Here is a 22758-nt window from a genome sequence, read left to right on the forward strand (position 1 = left end):
ATTGTTATTGTTTACTAAATTAGATACATGTAGATTCCTAATTCAACTTTATTTTATGTCAAATCAAAAAAAAAAAAGGAAAATAATGATTCTTTATTTTATTTTATTTGCATTTACAGTAATTTTGAATAATAAATGAAATACTATTTAGATTGTTGTTTTTGTTTTTTGAGAAATAAATTTAGATTATTGTTTGTACTATCTCTACTGTTTCACAGTTTTATGGTATTTATTCTTTTTTTTTTTTCTTAAAACACAATTTTATGTATTACTCTTACCTTTATATGCATGTCCATAATTGAATGATAAATCTTTTTTATTTTCAGTCAATAAAAAATAAAATCTTTTCTATTTTTTTCCTTTGAAACATAATCCACCATTATTGATATTGAACACATAATTTGGAATTTAGGTGGGCCACATAAGACCTCAAATTTTAATAATTTGCCCACTGACATTATTCCTTTACCTCTTTACCAAATATAGTTGTCAAATGTCAAGTAGAAGCACCATAGCATGGTGATGGTGGTGGTGACAATGTACTGTCATACTGTGTTAATTTCTAGACCATGCTATCAAACAACTTGAGCCACACCAAAATCACATATATTTATTTTGTTACCCTTTTTCCTTCTATTTTCTTAACTTTTTTTAATAATGATTTTTTCTCACCCTATATTTGGTAAAAGGGAAAAATCGAGGATTTTTTTTTAAGATAAAGATCGAGAATACAAAATTATTTGTTTAATTGGAAGGAATATATGATAAAAAAAAAAGTAATAGGAGAGAAACAAATGAGTAGGTCCTATCAATATTTTTCTGTCAAATTAGAAAAAAATTGGAGGAGAAATTGTTTATAACATTAAATCAAAATCTCATTTTCTTTTTTTGAAGCTGAAATTATATTTCTCTTATAGGAAATGAAAATTACTTATCCCTCTCCTTAGTTTTCTTTTATTTTTATCCATATACTATTTTTGATTTTTTTTTTTATTTATATCGCCGTAACTAATTTTTTTTTGCACAAATACGATAAATAATCTTTTGTAGTATTAATACGGATATATGTTTTATTTTGAAAAATTAGGACTGAAGCCACACCCCATCAAATACTGCGATCCAACAAAGAAAAAAGAAAGAAGAAAAATGTGCGCTAGAGCTTCACGTATGACATCATCTCCTCTAGCTCTGGCAAGTTTTCGACAATTATTATTGGAATTGCTGACCTTTGACTCATGAGAATGACTGATAGAGGAGGAAGAAGTAATATTGCAATTTGGGTTGCGATATAATTAAATGGTTATTTAAGTTAGGTTGCGATTTAGGTTGCAATTTGCGATTGGGCATGATTGAGATTGTAAATATGTTTAATGGTGGGTGATTTAGGGTTGCAATATCGGTTGCGATTTGTGTTGTAATATCAGTTGTGATTATTCAATTTTGTTTAGGAAATAAATGGAAACTTCATGCATTGGTCTTACAATTTAAGTTGCGACTGGGGCATGGTTGAGATTATTACGTGATTTGATGGTGATTTAGGGTTACAATTTGGGTTGCGATATTGGTTGCAACTTTTGTTTTGTTTTGGATTTCAATGGAAGCTTCACGTGATGGTCTTGAATAATCACATAGAAGAGAGAATGACTCAGAGGAGGAAGAAGAAAGGGATTGAGATTGTGATATATGGTTTGATCATGATTTAGAGTTGTGATATGTGTTGTGAATTCCGTTTCGATTTTAGAAGAAAATAAACATTTTTCATGGTGTTAAGTAATTGGGAGTCTGAGAGGAAGAACACATACTTGATTAATCTTTGTTGTTCTTGTTCTACAGTAGAAATATGGGTTGCAATGATAATTCAGTGTTTTAATTTCTTAAAATCAAGAGATATATGCGAATTGAGTTTTGATTTGGGAAACTTCGGATATGGGTTGAGATGAGGATTTTAGGGTTGCAAATTGGGTGTGCATTTGGGAAAATTGTGATTTGGTTTTGCTAATGTGGGTACTGATTTTAAATTTAAAGAAGATACACTATGCAGAAAGAACAAAAAGAGATCGACAAGCTCTGTAATGGTAGTCTTTGGTGGACACCCATTATCTCCAATAATCACAAAGATAGAAATTTAGCGAGAAAAGAAAAAATAACTTTGGGTGATTCTATAATGTACCCCCTTAAAAGGGATGTACTGATGCACCCCTACTTGTTTCGGCATCTAGAAAAAAAATTTAGTCTAATTTTTTTTTTCATATTCATGTACGTTATAGCTATTTAAGATATCCTGCAAATTTTGGAAAATTCGAAATAATTTACTCTATAGTAAACAATGTTCAAACAGTCTATTTTACACGCGTATAATAAAATAAAATAGTCACGCGTCCAACACTGTAACGTCCACGCTTCAAGCCTCCATTGGGTCCTTACGCCCATGAAATAATGGCTCTTATACACGAGCACGTCACTCTGGCTGCTTCATGGACTGATGACTGACCCTACAAACCAACACGAGTGTTTCCAGCGTGCTTTGTCCTCACTCGCACGCTTCTTGAGAAAACTTCCCAAGAGGTCACCCATCCTGAAATTACCCCAAGTCAAGCACAGTTAACTGTGGAGTTCTTTTAAGAGGGGCTGCCGAAAAACAAGATGCACCTTGTTGATATAGGTAGTACAATCAATCCATTTAAGCCCTCTTCAACTGTGTAGTTCCATACCTACACAGTCTCAGAATCATCCCACTTGACCTTCCCCAAGAGGTGAGGGATTGCACAGCTTACCCGGTGTTTCCCCTTACGGATCACGGGACTACTGACTGTCACAATCACCCCCCTTAGGGGGTCCGACGTCCTCGTCGACCACACTTCCAGCTGGGTCAAAGCTCTGATACCATTTGTAACATCCCCACTTCAAGCCTCCATTGGGTCCTTACACCCACGGAATAATGGCTCTTATACACGAGTACGTCACTCTGGCTTCTTCATGGACTGATGACTGACCCTACAGACCAACACGAGTGTTTCCAGCGTGCTTTGTCCTCACTCGCACGTTTCCTGAGAAAACTTTCCAAGAGGTCACCCATCCTGAAATTACCCCTAGTTAAGCACGCTTAACTGTGGAGTTCTTTTGAGATGGGCTACCAAAAAACAAGATGCACCTTGTTGATATAGGTAGTACCAATCAATCATTTAAGCCCTCTTCAACTGTGTAGTCCCATACCTACACAGTCTCTGAATCATCCCACTTGACCTTCCCCAGGCGGTGTGGGATTGCACAGCTTACCCGGTGTTTCCCCTTACAGATCACGGTACTACTGACTATCATAAACACACTGCTTGAACACAATTTTTGGCGTATTAAACTTTTCTGAATTTCTTAAATTTTTGCAAGATGTCTTAAATAACTATAATTTACATGACCATTAGAAAAAAAATTGACTAAAAAATTATTTCGGATACTAAAACAGAAAGAGATGTATCGGTATATCTCTTTTAAGTGGTGCATTATAGAATTTTCCAATAATTTTTATAGTAAATATAATTAAAAAAGAATATCTTTAATGTAAAAATTAAAAAAAGAAAATATTAATATGGAAAAAAAAATTAAAAAATCATAAAAATAGATAAAATATATAAAACTGGTGAAAATAGGGTGATTTCCCATATTTTTTATTGAGACCATAAAAACATTGAAACCATGTAAGAAATTTACAAAACCATATAAAAAATAAAGATGTATTTGGTAATATATTTTTAATTAATTTTTTAGTTTTTTTAATTGGAAAAGTAAACATATTTTTTATAAAATTATTTTTGCTTTTTAATTTTTTAATTGAAAATTAAAATTTTAAAATTTTAAAAAAAAATCACTTTCATTTTTTTTAAATAAATTTTTTAATCAATATTTTAGATTTTTACTCTAACTTAGATCTTGGGACTTGGACTCCGGACTCGAACACGAACCTAGATTCAGACTCGTACCTTGGCCCTAGACTCGGACTAAATCCCAACCTAGAATGAGATCCAAACCTAAAATAAATAAATAAAAATAAAATTTTAAAAAATAATTTTTGTCTTTTGTTTTTAAAATTTAAAAACAAAAAAAAGTATTTTTATGATTAAAAAATTAAAAGAAAAAAATATTATCAAAGCCACACTTACAAGGACATTTTTCTTTTATTTATTTTTTAAAGAGAGCACTTTGATTGAAAAAAAAAAGAAAAAGCCAAATGAGGGCACTGTGTCACACGCGCATCTGACCGCGCGTCATTTGGCGAACCCGAACCTGAAAGAGTCGTACGCATCTGAGATTTAATATCATTCATCGAACTTTAGCAAATTTCATAAATATTAAAAGAAAAGAAAAATCTTTGTTATCCAAGAGAGGAAAGTGTATTTTTTATTATACAATTATTCCATTTTTTATTAGGTTTTTTTTTTTTTTTTTTTTTAAGTTGTCATGTTTTTTTTTTTTTTTTTTTTTTTTTTTTGAATGAAAGTTGTCATGTTAGTGATAGAAGTAGAACAAAGGAGGAACCAATAAAGGAGAGAGAGAGAGAGAGCTGCATAAGCAAGAAGAGAAAAGCATCGTCAACCTCAACCACTTGGTCACACACTCACAGCTTTTAGAGAGAGAGAGAAAAGAAACCCAGCTTTTTAGAGAGAGAAAGAAAGGAAACCCAGCTTTTTCATTTTCAAAATTTGTATGTTTGAAGAGAGAGAAAGAAAACTCCTCTGCCCCTAGAAAATTGCATTGAGATAAGGACTTATGCTAGTACTGGTAGTAAATACACACACTCTCTCTCTTATTCGCAGATATACAAAATGACCTCTTCATCCTTCTCTTCCTCCCTCCTCTCTGCATTTTCACAGAGCCTCTCTTTAATTTTCCACAAACTGTTCGACCTTTAAGGCCCCCCCTTCTCTGACTCTGACCCCCCCTCTCTCCTGCGGCTTCTCTAATAGCCCAATTCTCTTTTCTTGATTTTAGAGAGCCATCTCTCTCTCTCTAGCGCAGTGAAATCGTTCGACGTTTACTCCTCTTGCTTCAAAGAAATATCGATTTGATAAATCTCTCATTTTTCACCTCTAATAGAAGACGGGTCTGAGAAAAACTGTTCGACATTTAACTCTGGTCACGTATACGTCACTCGGGTCTGTCATTTCTTTTCCTTTTTTCTGTTTTCTTGGTACCCTTTAATATGTCGTCTGCATTTTCATTTTCTGTGGTGTCATACAAGACTTGGTTTTGAGTTTATTAAATGGCATTGACTTAGTCAGTGTTTCTCTGGGTTCATTTTAAATTTTGTTTATTTTTCATTCTTTTTGGGAAAAAAGTGGAACTTGTTAGAAGGGTTTGAAGGGTTGAGCTGGGTTATGTGTGTATGAGTGCGAAAGTATCCTTAGAAGATGCTTCGTGTTAAAGGATTTATAATGGGTTGGTGACAGTGGACCTGTTTCAGTCTCTTCCGTTCGTTGTCTTCAACTCCAAGCCTTTTTGTTCTTTCTTATTTGGTTTGGTAAGCTGTAAACAATTAGTTTCTAGTTTTGTCTTTTCTTTATTTCTTTATTATGATTATTTGCATTCAAACTTTGAACAGTTCTTTTTTCCATGCTTATTTTGTTCCTTAAAAGAAATTATTTTGTGATTCTGCTCAAACTCTTTTTCATTTAATATGTTTCGTTTACTGTTTGTTTTTAGAAACTAGGGTTATTCTAAATATTGCCAGAGTATATTTTTTTTTTCTTTTTCCTGTTCTGTATTTGTGATTTGTTCTTGAAATGTCGTTTGCTATAGCTGTGGTTCTCAAACAAAAGGGAGGAATAAGATGTAGTGGAATGAACAATGGAGTATTATTATTGCTTGTCTTTTTTAAATTTTGAAGTAATGAACGGGTTCTAGTTAATTAGTATCCTGAAGAGAAGAGACATTGTTTAGTATACACAAAGTCAGTTCACATTGTTTTGAAATGTCTTTTCTTTGTAGAGTCTACCTCTGTATCAAACAGTAAACAGTGGAACAGAGAGGAGCTATTCCAAGTTGCTTTTAAAAAGATTTATAAGCTTTTAAGAATAGTAAATGCATGGATCGAAGGGATCCTATGGCGTTATCTGGTTCTGCTGCTTACTATGCTCAGAGAGGAATAGGTGTCCCTGGTTCTGGAGCACAGCCTGAGCTTCATGGATCACCAGGCATGCATCAATTGTCGAATCCAAACGTGTCTTTTCAGTCGAATATGGGAGGCAGTAATATGGGATCAACACTGCCTGCAGAACCACCTTCTGCTATGTCCTCCCATGGTGTCAATGTGGGTGGTGGACAAGGTATGATGTCATCAAGTGAGCAAATTAAAAGGAAAAGAGGAAGGCCTCGGAAATACGGACCTGATGGATCTGTATCCTTGCAACTGTCTCCTTCTCCCGCTACCAATCCTGGAATGGCATCACCAACCCAGAAGCGCAGCAGGGGACGCCCGAAAGGGACTGGGAAGAAGCAACAATTAGCTTCTCTTGGTAAGTTTCTGATAGACTTTTGGATTTTTGGTTTGTGTTTGATCATGACTATCGGTTACGTACTATATAGGTTTTGCTTGGTGTAATATTATGTTGCATGGTATCTTTTTTATTTATAAGCAAATCTGTGTTCAAATATTGATTTTCCTGGTCTTTTTTTTTTTTGCAGTCAGTTATTATTCTTTTAATCTTGGTTTGCTTTCATATTGTAATGTATTTCTGACAAGTTGAGCGTTGGAAAAAAAAAGTAATAAATAAAATTGAGGAACAAGAAAACATAAATATAACTTAAAGAAATGAACAAAATTTTGGCCCATTTTGGCTTAGTTTTTATAACTTCCTTATAAGCTTTAAGATTAAAAAAGTCATTCTAGAGATATTTCGTTAAAAAATAGTCTTTTATTAATTCCTAGTTTCTCTAAAAGGTTTTTGGTAAAGCTATTTTTGAATTGAAATAATTTAAATTATTCTTAATGCACTCATAAAAGATTTTTTTTTCTTTTTTTAATGATATCGAAACATTTCCAAAAGGAAAAAATAATTCAATAAAAATCCTTGTATGGTAATGATCCAAATAGAAAAGATAAGCAAAAACTTTTTCTTATTATATGCTTTTTCTCTTTTGTCAGCACTTATTATTATGTGCTTTTAGTTATGAGCAAAAGCATAAGTTTAACAGCACCAATAATGCATTGTAGGATTCTGCTTCTAATGTTAATTTGTAGTCTTGGAAAATGCATTTTATAGGGGCTTGCTGCTACTTAGGTGATTATTCCTGCTCCTAGTGTTAATTTTAGTCTTTGATAATACATCTTGTAGGGTCTTGCTCTTTAGGTGATTCTTTGAGTAAGGTAATGAGTGGTGAGTTTTAAATGAAGTTACTTAGGTGATTCTGGAGGAAGGTAATGAGTGGAGAGTTTTGGAAAAAGTTAGAAGTGTTCACTGCTTAGGGTGATCTTTTCTAGTGGAGTTTTTGTAGGTAGATTTTACTGGGTAGATTGTATATCAGCATGGTTTGAAAGATGCTCTTCATGTGAAGTCCCTGTTAATTTGGTAGAAGCATCTAATAAAGCTTTCTAAATTAGACAGCAGAAAAACCACTTCTGAAATTTGTGCATCCTCAATATATCGGTGTTTGTAAACGTGTACATTTATACGCTTTCTTCTGTTTTATTCATCTATATTTACAGTATAATCTAAAGGGCATTTTTGCACTCGATATTTTTAATATATGTGATTTTGTTGCTCATTTTTACCTATAGTACTAATGAACTAGCCATTGGCATATATTTTATTATTATTTAGTTGCAAACTACAAAGGTCTAATAAATATGTATTTTTAATATTTGCTAGGTGAATGGCTCTCCGGTTCTGCTGGGATGGGTTTTACTCCACATGTTATCACTATTGCAATTGGAGAAGTAGGCATTTCTTTCATTATTATGTATTCTTTTCTTTTCCTCAGCATTTTAGATTATCAAATAGACTTGTTTTCACTTTTGTTTTTATTATTATTATTTAATAGCCAATGTATTATGTATGAACATACATAGGGTTTTGGAATTTTTGGGGATGCTGATATGTGCTCATGTTTCTATATAGGACATTGCAACAAAAATAATGTCATTTTCGCAGCAGGGGCCAAGAGCTTTGTGCATTTTGTCAGCCAGTGGTGCTGTTTCTACTGTCTCTCTTCGTCAGCCTTCATCATCTGGTGGCACAGTCACATATGAGGTACTTATAGCATTTCTGTGCGTATGAATATATTTTGTTTGAAGTTACAGACTGAAATAAATGGTTACTCCAAAAAACATCTTAGGTTGGAGAGGCAAGGATCTCTAAATTGAGGCTTGTCTTACATGTTTGGCTTTTGCCTCTATGAATTTTTAAACCAGCTTATGATGCTTACTATAATCAGAGTATTGCACTTTAGCTTAAAGTTTCATTGTTAACAGTCAAGTATGTTCATATTAAATGTCGAGTTAGTTTTGAGTTTCTTCAACTTTATTTCTGCAGGGACGATTCGAGATAGTTTGTCTTACAGGCTCTTACTTGATCACCGATAGCAGTGGCTCTAGGAACAGAAGTGGAGGTCTTAGCGTAACTCTCGCCAACGCGGAAGGCCGTGTCATTGGTGGCAGTATTGGAGGAGCGCTCATTGCTGCAAGCCCCGTCCAGGTAACTAACTAACTTGTTGATCACAGTGAACTTTGTGGGCTTGTGATCTTGTTCAAGATGGGGGTTGCTTTAGATGGTTTTTCTTCTAAGCTGATTAGATAAGTTAAATTTGGGTTTATTTGTTGGATGTTATAAGTAAGTGAATGGGTTAAAACTGCAATGCAGGTAATAGTGGGGAGCTTCATATGGGGTGGTTCAAAAATAAAGAACAACAAAAGGCAGGAAGCAATAGAGGGTCCGACAGATTCGGTGGATAACCCACTAGGCATGCAAAATCAAAACCAAAGTCTTACACCAACATCGTCCGTGGGTGTGTGGCCAGCTTCTCGGTCATTGGACATGCGCAATGCCCACATGGACATCGATTTGATGCGTGGGTAACAGTTGTTTTCTATTATTAAATAATAATAATAATAATGATATTATTATTTTGGAATGCAACGTCGACAACAAGAGCAATGTATATATAATCTTTCAGTTTTCTTGACTAGCTGAATCTATTTTTCTTGGAGATAAAAACTGATGACAAATGACAGAAAGCCAGCTGCTGATTCAAGATTTCTAACTTCATTTTGCCCATCATGAATGGACAGCGGGGGAGATCATGTACTCATATTTTTCTAGCCTTTTTTTTTTTTTGATGGATGGAATTTTCAATTTGATCAAATTTCTTGAATGTGTGTCGTTTTTTTTAGGTAATTTCGTTTGATTCTGTAGGAAAAATTAATGACCTGTCTCCTTCATTCATATATTATTTTAATTATAAAGACAATGAAAAACATAATTCATGTATGATGCTTACATGGATGAATGGATGGACTTATGAGCACTGCAAATCGTTTTCTTGAGTGTGTCAAATAATATTCTAGTTGAATTGAATCAATATCCTTATAAGATACGCACTTCAACTTTACATTGCTTACAAGTTTCATATACATGTGCTTGTAAAAGATATGCTATTGACAACAACCAACATTTTGTTTTTCTTCAATAGAAGCTTGTAAACCTAAAAAGTAGATAATAAGTTTGATTTGTTGGTTCAAGAATATTTTTGTACACTTCTCTATAAGCTATGATTCAAAACAAATTTTGATAATGGTTTTATACCATTACATAATGTCTTTTAATACCTGATTGTCTATTGTGAAAGTTGATTGAGTATGGCAATTAATGTATTGAAAGTTCAAATGCAATTAACTTTGATTTACCAATCGATATAACTTCTTTACTTCGTATTTTCTTCTACGTATCTGCATGAGTTAGTATTAACATGTGGATAAGAATGTTCTAAATCAACTTGGGCTAAGTATATATCTAAAGGGAAAAAAAGTGGCTTCATTTAGCTTAATGAGAAAAAGCTTTAGAGAAGAAGGTTGCCAAAAAAAATGTATTATGATAATAGGCATAGGCAGAAGGAGAGAGTTGACAAAATGAGATGGCTAAGCTACCAAACCAAGGTTTGCTAATTGAGTTCATAGCTATGGATCCTTACTGAGAGGGATGCACATATCGTAATTGCTTTATTAACCATAGAACAAGCAAACTCCAAAACTTAATGATCTATATTTAGTTGAAAGGCTCATATTCCAATGTTTTTTTTTTTTGTTTACTTATTAATTTATAGATATATTATACAATTTTATCTTTTGCAATAGATATATTGTAATAGAATATTACAGTGTGTAATTTTCTCACGATCCACAAGCTCGGTAGCTAACTAGCTATGGCTTTTTTAAATTCTTTCAAATTAATAAAATTTGTTAAGAGAATTAGATTGTTCATAAAAATTTAATAGTCAAGCCAAGTTTGAGAAATTCAGTGTTCTTAAAGTTGTTATTAATGTAGTTATAGATATGTTAGTACTAGGCACATCACTTATTCTCTAACAAAAATTATAAGGTCCAAATTCACATTTCCTATCTTTTCTAATGTAAAAAGAATAGTTATTATTAAGATTCCTTTTAATTGCATTGCTTAACTCCAAATTAGCTCGATACATTTTTTCAAGCAAGCAGTCATTTTATTTTAGAGTAATGATTCGTTCATATATAAATTAGGCTAATTAGAATTTTTGTCCTTGAATTTTGGCATGTACCAAATTGTGCCCTTGAACTTTTAAAGTCGTTAAAAATGCTCTCTAAACTATTGAGATTGTTGAATTCAAAGACTTTTGTCTAATTTCATTCAATTTTACTATTTTAGTGTTTGTTTATGTACTTAACCATGCTCCCCAGATTTTGATATCTCTCAAATTATGTCCCATGAACTTTGACATGTACTAAATTATGGCTACTGAACTTTCGTTCATATTAGACTTTTTTACTAAAATTAAAAAAAAAAGTCCTTAAATCCAACAATCTCAATAATTCAAGGACATGATTTGGTACATGTCAAAGTTCAACGACAAATTCCTAATTAGCTTATAAATTACATTAAGATTTAACACATAACTTGTGAGAAAATTCAGCCAATCACCTTCATTAAAATACAGGTCATTTATGTTTAAAATAAAAAAAAGAAAAAACAAAAAAAGATGGGTCACAGTTTTTATTAAAAGAGATCGACTTGCTACATATCTTATATATAATAAGAGGCTTCTTCACCTCCTGCTTATTATACAATATTACCCTTCTATTTTAATTTTTTAAGAGGGCATTATAGTACATTTATTTTATCAATAGTATTTTCTTTTATTTAACAAAATAGTTTTTATGTATTTCATTTTTTTTAAAATTTATGTTGGCCAACTTCATACCCATTTTCCGTCGGTCGGTTTATGCTATATTTTATTCAACTCAATATAAATATCGGGTTACAAAAATCTAAGTCCAACCCGTCCAATTAAGAAAAAAAATAGTAACCCACCCAATAAAATTTGTCAGTTTGGTCGGGTTAATCAGTCCAAACCGACCACTAATATTTTTTTTTTACAATAGTATTTTCTTTTATTTATCAAAATAGTTTTTATGTATTTCATTTTTTTAAAAAATTTATCTTGGCCAACTTCATACTCATTTTTCCTGGCTCCTAGTTTTATGCTATATTTTATTCAACTCAATATAAATATCGTGTTACAAAAATCTAAGTCCAACCCGTCTAATTAAGAAAAAAAAATAGTAACCCACCCAATAAATTTGTCAGTTTGATCGGGTTAATCAGTCCAAACCGACCACTAATATTTTTTTTACAATAGTATTTTCTTTTATTTATCAAAATAGTTTTTATGTATTTCATTTTTTTTTTAAATTTATCTTGGCCAACTTCATACTCATTTTTCGTCGGTCGGTTTATGCTATATTTTATTCAACTCAATATAAATATCGGGTTACAAAAATCTAAGTGCAACCCGTCCAATTAAAAAAAAAATAGTAACCCACCCAATAAAATTTGTCGGTTTGGTCGGGTTAACCAGTCCAAACCGACCACTAATATTTTTTGTTTACATACAATTATTATATTTTAGTTAATTGTAATAATGAGACAAATATATATAGATTAAATTTAATGTTCAAATCAACCACCATAAAAAAATATATTAGTTTAAAATTTATATTTTAAAATAGTCATATAAATTATATGATATATATATAATAAAACATATAAATATATATATAAAAAAAAAACCCTCTTAATCGGGTTGTTCGGGTTAGTTGGACGAGTTATATTTTACTAAAACTTAACTCTAACGGTGATGTAATGTATGCCAAATTTGGCCCTAGCTAAAAATACATTATATTTTGTTTTTGTTATTGAAAATTCTCCCAATTAATTTAGTGGTTTGATGTGTTTTGAATTTGTTGAGTTTATTTGTGTATGTTTTAATATGATAACCTAGACATAGTATAATTATTTGATTAAAGGTATACTATATATGTTGTATATGTTTCTACGGAAAATAAGGAACAACTTATTTGTGTTGATTTTCTTTTATTTTATTTAAGCTTTGTTCCATTGATTTATTGAATTTAAGTTATACTGTGTTATAAGAGAAACATATATCGTGTCATTGTTTAGCATTAATTAGTTCTCCAAAACCTACTATCTTTTAGATGCCTAGATGGACTTTTCATATCATAAGATCAAAGATCAAAGTCTTTAACTTGTGGTTATCTCCAGTCTCCAGTACTATTACATACAACTACTTTGGAGGATAATATTAACACACTATTTTTTCATTTACTGTGTTACATGTCACCTTCTTTGACCTCTTTGTATGATTATAGTCAAGCTCATTCATATAGATAATATTGTGTAATGTAAATGTAATATATATTCACTATATAAGATGTTTGTTCGTGAAAAAACTTGTAGCAGGATGTTCTATCAGTCAGATTTGTTGTTTTTGGATTGCCTTTTTATAAGAAAAAAATAGGAAACATTGATTCGTTTTAAGTATTAGCTTACACCATTTTTAATAGATGGTATATATTTTGGGTTAAATTTGACTAATATATATATATATATATATATTATAAAACTATATTTAGCTCAATTTTTGTATTTGTGCTCCAATGTGCAAATTAGCTATAAAATTAATACTATCATTAATGTTCATTGAAAATATACAAAACAATTAATTATATTATATTATTTTAATATCTTATAAATATAATTTTTTTATTAATGAATAGTATTAATGAATGTCAAAGAGGTAATTAAAAAATGTGATATTTATTGTGGACTAAAATTTAGCTCATGCTATCTTTTGTGCCAAATTTGGTACAATTTTTAGTTTTGGTCAAATTTTACACATATTTTAAATCACTATTAAAATTAAATTTTAATAAAATATTCAAAAAATGACAATACACTACATTTATAGTTTTCCGTTAGAGAAGTTCTTAGTCTCTAATTAATTTTTCATTCATTTTCCACTAAGATTGTAGGAGTACGTGCAACGCACGTGCCCTACACTAGTAATAAGTATACGTGTGAAGTATGATTTAATTTGTATATGGATATATAATTTAGTCATTATTGTTTTCGCTAACTATTTACTCATAATTATCTTATTACTTATATTAAGCTCCAGTATATACGGGGATAACAGTTAGTAGGGCATAATCATATGGTCTATTAGTATTATTTCACTAACTAGTACATGAGGTTCTCAATCCCAAAGAACTCTTTTGTGATGGGGAACTTGCGGCCTATTTTTTTATTCTTTATGAAATATGTTAGTTAAAGTGATTATTAAAGTGATTGCTAATAGAATGAAAGAGTTATTGGATATTTTTGTAAAATTGTACAACTTACTTAATATTTTTTTTTTTTTACATATCGAGATTACTTATTATCACAATAAAAATGCAAATAATTTATTACCTATTTTGTTATTTTTGAAAATTAAAATTTTAATATATTTATTGTTAAAAAAATAATAATTAATTTGTCACATCAAATAATTAGTTTTAACATGTTAATAATTATTTTATTATTTCATTAAACATTAAAAATGACTAGAGAATTGTACTCAGGTTTAAATTAGTATTTCACTTCAACTAGTAGTTGTATATAGAATCTTACAAGTAGTTGAATTACTCTTGAAATAGTGCATTTTGGCGGAAAAAGATTCTTGAAAATTTTACACTATATAGTCATGATTAGTGGAATGGGTTAAATAGTAACAAGATTCAATACTTCTTGAATCTTTAAACAGTACATGACCGACTTCTTAATTACTATATATATACACATTTGTGTACGTAACAGACACCAAATTCATATCATCACGTTGTTTTGAAAACAGTCAAAATTTTCTTGAAGCTAGAGTTCGGTACTGAATCAACGAAGATAGCTTTTCTTTCTTTTGCTTTGGAAAAGATTATTTACAATAAGCTTTTCAAAGTAAAAACATGGATCTAAATAGAAGTGATGATGATGGGGAGGAGGCACAATCCAACTTTACTGATCGGAGAGGAACTGGTGATTTGTCTTCCATTGTTGAAGACTTTTTCAAGAGAAGAAAACCGCAAGAACAACCTAATATGGAATTACCAGTACAGCAAGAACAACCTATTACGGAACTGCAACTATCTTCTTCTTCTTCTTCTTCTTCTTCTAGGGAATTACCACCACGCCACAAGAATTCAAACTTGAATGTGCAATTAACAGGACCCCCAGAAGGGTATGCCTATGCGAGTAATATGCAAATATCACAATTAGGTACTTAATTTCTAACTTTTTCATATAATGTACTTTCTATTGTATAGCAATTTGGCATTAGTGTAGTGATAATAAAAACTGCATGTATTCATTCAAATCTTGATTTTTTTTTTTTCTCTGGTAATTGATTGTTCATTTTCTTTATATACATCTTTGTTATATAATTAAGATATGAGATTTTATTGTGACAAAGAGAAATAAGTTATTTATATAATATTCTGCTTGGTCTTGGTGATGATTCTTGGAAAAAATCTATACGTATGAGTCGAGTTAATTCTGCTCTGATGTACAAAAGTCTTTTTTTATATATATATATGTAGGAAATATGCCGCTTCATTTGCCTCTTGCTGGTATATCGCCTATAAAGAATTATCCAAACTTCTTTTTGGAATCAATATCTCCTGGACTAACTAATATTTTGTCACCTAATCAACAACCTATGATGTCTCCCTATGAATTTCGAAACATGATGCATCAATTCTGGGTTAATAATCTGCAATCGCCACATGTGAATATTCCTTCGGATACAGGACCCCAAAAATCAGAAGAGGGTACTTTTCTAACTATTTTCATCTTCTATTCTTTGTAATAAAATTTTATTAATTCTTGGGTCTTGCTCTGGGATAGAAGATAGTTCATAGTAGTTATGAACTCTGAAAGTCGACATTCATTTCAGGGATAAATTATTTTTTGATTAGTTACTATAAATGTTTGTTCAAATTAAGGTTATAATATCTATACACGTATTAATAATTTTGGTTGTTGTGGTGTCAGGAATTGTGGGGAGTTCTTCTCGGCATACTATCATCGTTACAGAAGGAGAAGTAGGCATTGTGATCTTTCAGTAAATTTAATAAATAAGAACATAAAAATAGACCATAATAGTACTTATAAGGGTTCCTTTAATTTTATCTGATTTCTTATTTGGTCATATGCATGTATGTGTAGGACATCATAGGAAGGATAAGATCATTTTCGGCAGAGATGGAAGTGGCGCCAAGTAGTGTGTTCGTTATGGCAGCACTTGGTGGTGTTAATAATCCCATTTTGAAGCTCTACACAGGCTCAATCTTAGTGTATGAGGTATAATTTTGATCGTCATATGTTTCATCTTTGTACATGTACTATTTATATATTATACTTGATTGTTTATACAATTTTTTCTTGTGTTGGATTGTCTTGTAGGGAGCATACCTGATATTTAAATTTTGTAACACTATTAGTAAGGATGGCTCAAGTGAGAATTTTGAGCTTTCTATTTTCAATCATTCTTTGGATGGCCTGGCCAATACTGATGGAGTTATTACTGGAGAAGTTAATGGAATGCTCATTGCTGCAGGGACAACCTACGTCCATGTAATGGTGACGAGAGGAGCTTAATTAGTACCAGTCACTCATTCTTTTCTAGGCTTTTACATTCTTCTTTTATTATATAAACATTAGTATAACTCTACTGTGTGCACGTATGATCACGAATTCACTAATACAACTTTGTTTTTTAGCTTAAATCTTAACTGGAATTTTGAACATGAAACATAAGCTAGAAATTCAAATCTTTTATACTATATTCGTTGACACAAGATTAATGATTCATATATGGACTACTGTTTTGTTAGCTGGGGGATCATTTATGTAATGTACCCCATCACTTCATTCGATGAAATTGTACATTCAAATAATCTAATCCTTCATTTCAATATGTTTTACGGGACCAATTAAAAAGGATGTTTAGACCATTCTAACCACAGTCGTTTTAATGCATAAAGAGCCAAATAGCAGCTCCCTCTCTATTTTCCAAAAAATGGGTCTCTGTTAATGAGTCAATAGTATCTTATAGTGTTTTAATAAGGTTAAAATATTTATATTGAGATTATCTATATAATACAGAATACTATTCTAAAGGGCTAGTTCTCAAAACATACGCTCTTAATTTGTCCTTTGTTTTATTTATCCATGATGAGAATGGTTGACAGGAACTAGTATTGTTGAGGTAATTTATTAAAAATTGACAGAGTAGTTAATGAAGAAAAAATCTTGAAAATCTATCCATATAGATGTAGACCTTTTTAATTGAAAATTCATCATTATTTTAATCAAAGCTAAAGAGAATAGAATTATAAGAACGTTATATGTAGCAACTGACATAGGGATTGCATTGCTAAAATACGAAAGTAGGCTCAAACTTGGTATATATAATCAACATAAATTTATTCCTTTTATCACCAACGGCACATATCTAAGGAGCCACGAACTTATTTGGTAGAAAGACTCTAAACATGTCATATATTGAAATAAAGAAAAGACGGTCATATTTCAAAGTAGTAATTTATCTCTATATATAGACACTGGTAAATCAACTTTCACCAATCCAACCCAAAAGAAAGAGAAAAAAAAAAATAGAGAGGGATGAAGAACCAATTTAGCTCTAAGGCCCTTTTCCTCATTTTTCTTCTTGTGATCACGCAGTGGTTAACCATTGAGGCCAAAACTTGCAATCCTAGTGGCAAAATAAAAGGGAAAAGGCCTCCTCCAGGACAATGCAACCAGCAAAATGACTCCGATTGCTGCAAACAAGGCAAGTCTTATACTACCTACAACTGCTCACCAAGGGTCACTGGCCACACCAAAGCAGTTTTGACACTAAACAGCTTCGAGAAAGGTGGAGATGGCGGTGCACCCTCGGAATGCGACAACAAGTACCACTCGGACAGCACACCAGTGGTGGCCTTATCCACAGGATGGTTCAATAATATGCAGAGGTGTTTACAAAACATAACCATATATGGCAATGGGAGGAGTGTGAATGCAATGGTTGTGGATGAGTGTGACTCAACGGCTGGATGTGATTCTGATCATGATTATCAGCCTCCATGTCCTAATAACATTGTGGATGCCTCCAAAGCTGTTTGGAAGGCCTTAAGAGTTCCAGAAGGTGATTGGGGTGAACTTGACATTTATTGGTCTCAAGCTTGAGTTTCGTTTGTTATAATATTATCATTGTGATGTACATTTACTCATGTATTCTATTTCAGTGTGATGTGAGGCTGTGTATTGTTTGTTTATCGTTCTTTTTTTCATGTTTGAGTTTAATTAATGTAATTACACCTTGGCTGTTATCTATTCAAACAGAAAATTAGTTTAGCCTTCGTACTTTTAATTGTTGTTTGTCAAAGATGTTATAAACTAAAAGAGCCTGAGTGATGCATAGAATTCGTGGTTGGTACTTATTTGAAATTGACTTTGTAAGACTAGTAAAATATCTGTAATATGTTATTTTTATGTAACAATTAAAGTGTAAAAGGGGAGGGGTCAATATGAGTAGACTTAAATGAATTGTTAGCTACTGTAGATTACTAAATACTTTAGTTTAGAACATGTTTTAATATTGAGCTCTCTTACATATTATTATCCAATTTTTCTTCCCCTTTTAATGATGTTGTTTGGCATTTCATTTAACATTTTATGTATAGGAAAGTGATCGTTATGACCGAAGTATACTATCTACTTAGTTAAAGCAGAATATTTACAGAGAAAAATATTACGGTTTTTGCTCATATTAGTTAAATGCAAAATTGATTGCCTTTTTAGAAATTAATTTATTTTCTTTTAGAATTTGGTTTAATTTGTGATTATTTTTGTAAATTTAAATGGCAGGATGCCTTAAATTAATAATTCAATAAATTACTAATTGAGTAGAGAAGTAGAACATATAAATTGCTTAGCTAGTATTCTATTATTTGAGATAAGCTATATAAGATAACCATTTATTAATTTATTAAATTAAAATACATAAAATTTTATATTAAATTGCATCTATTACTGTATAACATCTGTACGTGGTGTTAGAACTCTTATTTGAGATTCCGAATCTGCCACCCTATCAATATTTTCCCAGCTCATTCATGCCAATGATTGACCTTCCTAATACATGATTCTGAAATATATGTTTTGTTTTATGTTTTAGATTCAGCCGCAAGTTATATATCCGATAGAGAAATTTATCCTAAAAGTTCAAAAATAAAAGTAAATGGGTGATATAATCAAAATTCTCATTTACCTTTTTCCTTCTTGTGATTTACCTAAGCTATATAAACTTTTGTACCTATTATGTGTCCCTGCCTAGTAGTATTACTTATTTTAAACTATACAAACCTTGCGCTATCACCAGCGTTACTTTTAAGAAGAAGTTAACTAAGAAATTAAGAAAGAGTAAAGTCATGCAACGTGTCTATATAAGCGCATGATCTATATATGAATACCCAACCCAGCTAAACCACTAAATCAATTTGCAGAAGAGAAAAGAAAATATAATGAGCTATACTTCTACAACAGCTCTCTGTGTTCTACTAGTCCTTATTGCAACCAACTTATTAAGCATTAATGAAGCTAAAAGATGCAATCCCAGTGGGAAACTAAGAGGCAAAAAGCCACCTCCAGGAAAATGCAACCCTGAAAATCAATCAGAATGCTGCAAAAAGGGCCAGTTCTATACTACCTACGAGTGCTCACCAAGGGTGTCTCGCCACACCAAGGCAGTTCTGACAATTAACAGCTTCCAGAAGGGTGGTGATGGCGGCGGGAAATCAGCATGTGACAACAAGTTTCACTCGGACAACATTCCGGTGGTGGCCTTATCCACAGGATGGTTCAATAAAGGGCACAGGTGTTTACAGAACATAACCATACATGGTAATGGGAGAAGTGTGAGTGCAATGGTTGTGGATGAGTGTGATTCAACAGTAGGGTGTGATGAGATTCATGATTATCAGCCCCCATGTCCTCATAACATTGTTGATGCTTCTAAAGCCGTTTGGAAGGCATTAGGAGTCCCCAAACATAAACGGGGTGAGCTTGATATCTTCTGGTCTGAAGATTGATTCTCCTTTTTCTATATATGTATGCTAATAATTATTGTTATTAAATAAGCAAAATGGGAATGCATGCAGAAAGGTTGAATAGTTAATCTCATAATTGTTATTAGACGGGGTCATTATTCTCCTAACCTTTAATGAATCATGTTATTGATTAATTTGTATCCATGTGTGTATTTCTAATATTATTACAAATAAAGCTATATTCTTCCCCCTTTTTCTATATTAATCTTCTGAACTTATTGAACTTTGATGGATGGGTCTTTAGAGTACATATCTTTAATTTGTTATTAATTAAGAAATGTTAAACATACAAGCGCGCGGTCAGTACGTCCTTACTCATTATCTGCCTTTGAAATTTTAACGAGTTATATCTCTATGTTTGAACATCCTACATATTTATTATGTATGTATGTATCTAAGAACAGTTAATTTTATTATTTCACCAATTAGCCATAGTGTTCTCATAGGAGTTAGGACTAGCTACTTTAACAACAGATCAGAACACTAAGAAATATATTACAGATTTAGATGCACACTACAATCATACAAAATCATATAAGAACATGATTAACTTAGCCAAGGACTTCCACAACGGATAAGAATAAGAAAATTCAATATTGATATTAATGTACTATATAGAAGAAGGAAAGTGATGATGAGCGAACTAGTTATGAATTAGGCATCAGACCAGGTAATATCCAAGTCACCCCAGTCCCGAGGAGGAACACCAAGAGCTTTCCAAACAGCCTTGGAGGCATCAACAACGTTGTTGGCGCATGGAGGTTGGTAGTCCTCATCTTTGCCACACCCCACAGAGGAGTCACACTCGTCCACCACCATCGCCTCCACACTACGCCCACTCGGGGCTCTGATGGTCACGTTCTTGAGGCACCTGCTTCCACCTTCGTACCACCCCGTCGACAGTGCCACCACGGGCGTGTCATCCGAGTAGTAGCGGTTGTCACACTTGGCTGGGGCGCCACCGTCCCCGCCACCCTCGAAGCTGTTGATTGTCATATAGGCCTTGGTGTGTGCAGTTACGGAGGGGGAGCATTCGTAGACTTTGTACATTCTGCCCTCCACGCAGCACAGGTCGTCCTCCATGCATTCGCCCGGTGGTAGCTTCTTTCCCTTGATTCTACCGCTCGGGCGGCATTTTGAGGCTGCACCCTCGTCACAATTTATTAATACTAATGTTAGAAAGAGAATTATTAGTCCCAAGAGAAAAATACGGTGATTATTATTAGACATATTGATATTGATTGATATTCTCTCTTATTAATAACTTAAATTTGCGTATATGTTATATGTATAATGAATGAGTTTTGCTTTGCATGAGATTTAGTAGTACTTATATTTATTAGTTAGTGCTCCGCTACATCAGAGAGATCAATACATATATTAATAATATATTGTTTTGGAATTTCACAGCAGATCACTATCAACATGACGGTACGTACTGATTAAACCATGCACATTAAGGTTTTTGAAATTTATTCCCGAATCCATCTGATTATAAGAACAGTTAAAATATTACTGGAATAAGAGTCAAATCGATCTACTCCTAGTGTTTCACATATAAAATAGGATAATCTTCATGAGAGAGGGGTTGTTATCATTGGACGGTTCTAGGGGAAAACATTTGCTTAATTATAATCTACCAAGACAAAGTTTCTAACTTAGAGGTGATGACTTGACTTGGATGCTGGGACAAAATAGCAGTATTTTATGTATATTCTCTTTCAATACACTGTTGCTGTAGTAAGTACAGCAAGATGCCAAACTCTTTTTATTTGTTTTATTTTTCTAGGCAGCAAGATTCCAAAATCACTTGCGTGAAAAGTTTTCTCAAGTCTAATATATATTATTCTAATTGTACACATCAACAATCTGATTCCCTTTCTCAGAAGAAAAAAATAAAAACAATCTGATTCCCTCAGTATATATGGAAAAAAAAAGATAATAATAATAATGCTAATAATAGCATAATACTCTATTGTTTGTTTCACAATAAAGGCCTCTTCGCGTACCTTTGTGAGGCCATTTGTATAAAATTCGTGATAAAATATGCTTCTTTTTCAGGTACTCTGTTTTGACATTTTGTGGTTCTAAATTTGCCAGGACGCCACGTAGATTCTGAATCATATAGGAGAATTAATATGGCTTAAACATGGTGGTACAGCTAAAAGCCCCGTTTCTCTATTTAATTTATTTAGTATTAGTTTATTTGAATAACCCACTTATTTGAAATAAAGACTGCAAAAATATCTTATTTTTAGAAGCACACAAAAAGAACATTTATCACTTCTTGTACTTACTACTTGGTCTCTATATATAGAGCCAACCTCGAAATCAACTTTCACAAATCTAACCAAAGAAAGAAGGTATCTAAAAACAAAAAAAAAAATACAAAAGGATGAAGAACCAATTTTGCTCCAAGACCCTTTTTCTCATTTTCCTTCTTGTGGTCACCCAGTGGTTGACCACAGAGGCTAAAACTTGCAATCCCAGTGGGAAAATAAGAGGGAAAAAGCCTCCTCCAGGACAATGCAACCAAGAAAATGACTCTGATTGCTGCAAGCAAGGCAAATCTTATACTACCTACGAGTGCTCACCAAGAGTGTCAGGCAAAACCAAGGCAGTTTTGACAATCAACAGCTTTGAGAAGGGTGGAGATGGCGGAGGGCCCTCAGAATGCGACAACAATTACCACTCAGACGACACTCCGGTGGTGGCATTGTCCACGGGCTGGTTCAACAATATGCAGAGATGTCTTCAGAACATAACCATATATGGTAATGGGAGAAGTGTGAGTGCAATGGTTGTGGATGAGTGTGATTCAACAGCAGGGTGTGATGCTGATCATGATTATCAGCCTCCTTGTCCTAATAACATCGTTGATGCTTCTAAAGCTGTTTGGAAGGCATTAGGAGTCTCCAAAGGTGACTGGGGCGAATTGGATATTTACTGGTCTCAAGCTTGATTTCCCTTTATCTCCATACATATTATGTTATATCTTGTAAATTTGCACTGCA

The 22758-nt window shown here is 32.5% G+C and overlaps 5 protein-coding genes across 8 annotated transcripts; 4 read left to right on the forward strand and 1 right to left on the reverse strand.

Annotated features, from left to right (window-relative positions):
- Nucleotides 1-4382: 4382 nt before the first annotated feature.
- On the forward strand, nt 4383-9520 carry LOC115706527 (AT-hook motif nuclear-localized protein 11). 2 transcript variants are annotated; one of them, XM_030634203.2, is made up of 7 exons: nt 4383-5147; nt 5331-5512; nt 5980-6506; nt 7860-7927; nt 8109-8240; nt 8523-8684; nt 8850-9520. In XM_030634203.2, exons 3-7 carry the CDS (start codon nt 6077-6079, stop codon nt 9063-9065), a joined length of 1008 nt encoding a protein of 335 aa, XP_030490063.1. In that variant the 5' UTR covers nt 4383-5147; nt 5331-5512; nt 5980-6076; the 3' UTR covers nt 9066-9520. The 2 variants fall into 2 exon arrangements, with proteins under 2 accessions (XP_030490063.1, XP_030490064.1); XM_030634204.2 differs by lacking the exon at nt 5331-5512 and having other exon boundaries at nt 4500-5147.
- Nucleotides 9521-13633: 4113 nt separating this feature from the next.
- On the forward strand, nt 13634-16357 carry LOC115706529 (uncharacterized). 3 transcript variants are annotated; one of them, XM_030634206.2, is made up of 5 exons: nt 13634-14849; nt 15170-15400; nt 15624-15673; nt 15798-15932; nt 16035-16357. In XM_030634206.2, the coding sequence occupies exons 1-5, from the start codon at nt 14540-14542 to the stop codon at nt 16227-16229; spliced, it is 921 nt and encodes a 306-aa protein (XP_030490066.2). In that variant the 5' UTR covers nt 13634-14539; the 3' UTR covers nt 16230-16357. The 3 variants fall into 3 exon arrangements, with proteins under 3 accessions (XP_030490066.2, XP_060964319.1, XP_060964320.1); XM_061108336.1 differs by having other exon boundaries at nt 15380-15400; XM_061108337.1 differs by lacking the exon at nt 15170-15400.
- A 644-nt stretch (nt 16358-17001) lies between these two features.
- LOC115706532 (kiwellin-1-like) lies at nt 17002-18016 on the forward strand. The gene has a single exon (XM_030634208.2). It carries the CDS (start codon nt 17256-17258, stop codon nt 17820-17822), a length of 567 nt encoding a protein of 188 aa, XP_030490068.2. The 5' UTR covers nt 17002-17255; the 3' UTR covers nt 17823-18016.
- A 1131-nt stretch (nt 18017-19147) lies between these two features.
- Nucleotides 19148-22706, forward strand: LOC115706534 (uncharacterized). Its single transcript, XM_030634211.2, has 2 exons — nt 19148-19722; nt 22223-22706. The coding sequence occupies exons 1-2, from the start codon at nt 19160-19162 to the stop codon at nt 22704-22706; spliced, it is 1047 nt and encodes a 348-aa protein (XP_030490071.2). The 5' UTR covers nt 19148-19159.
- LOC133037141 (putative ripening-related protein 1) lies at nt 20144-22322 on the reverse strand. Its single transcript, XM_061113981.1, has one exon. The coding sequence runs from the start codon at nt 20972-20974 to the stop codon at nt 20399-20401; it is 576 nt and encodes a 191-aa protein (XP_060969964.1). The 5' UTR covers nt 20975-22322; the 3' UTR covers nt 20144-20398.
- Nucleotides 22707-22758: the final 52 nt, after the last annotated feature.

The sequence above is a fragment of the Cannabis sativa genome, chromosome 1, assembly GCF_029168945.1.
Source record: "Cannabis sativa cultivar Pink pepper isolate KNU-18-1 chromosome 1, ASM2916894v1, whole genome shotgun sequence".
Classification (NCBI taxonomy): Eukaryota; Viridiplantae; Streptophyta; class Magnoliopsida; order Rosales; family Cannabaceae; genus Cannabis; species Cannabis sativa.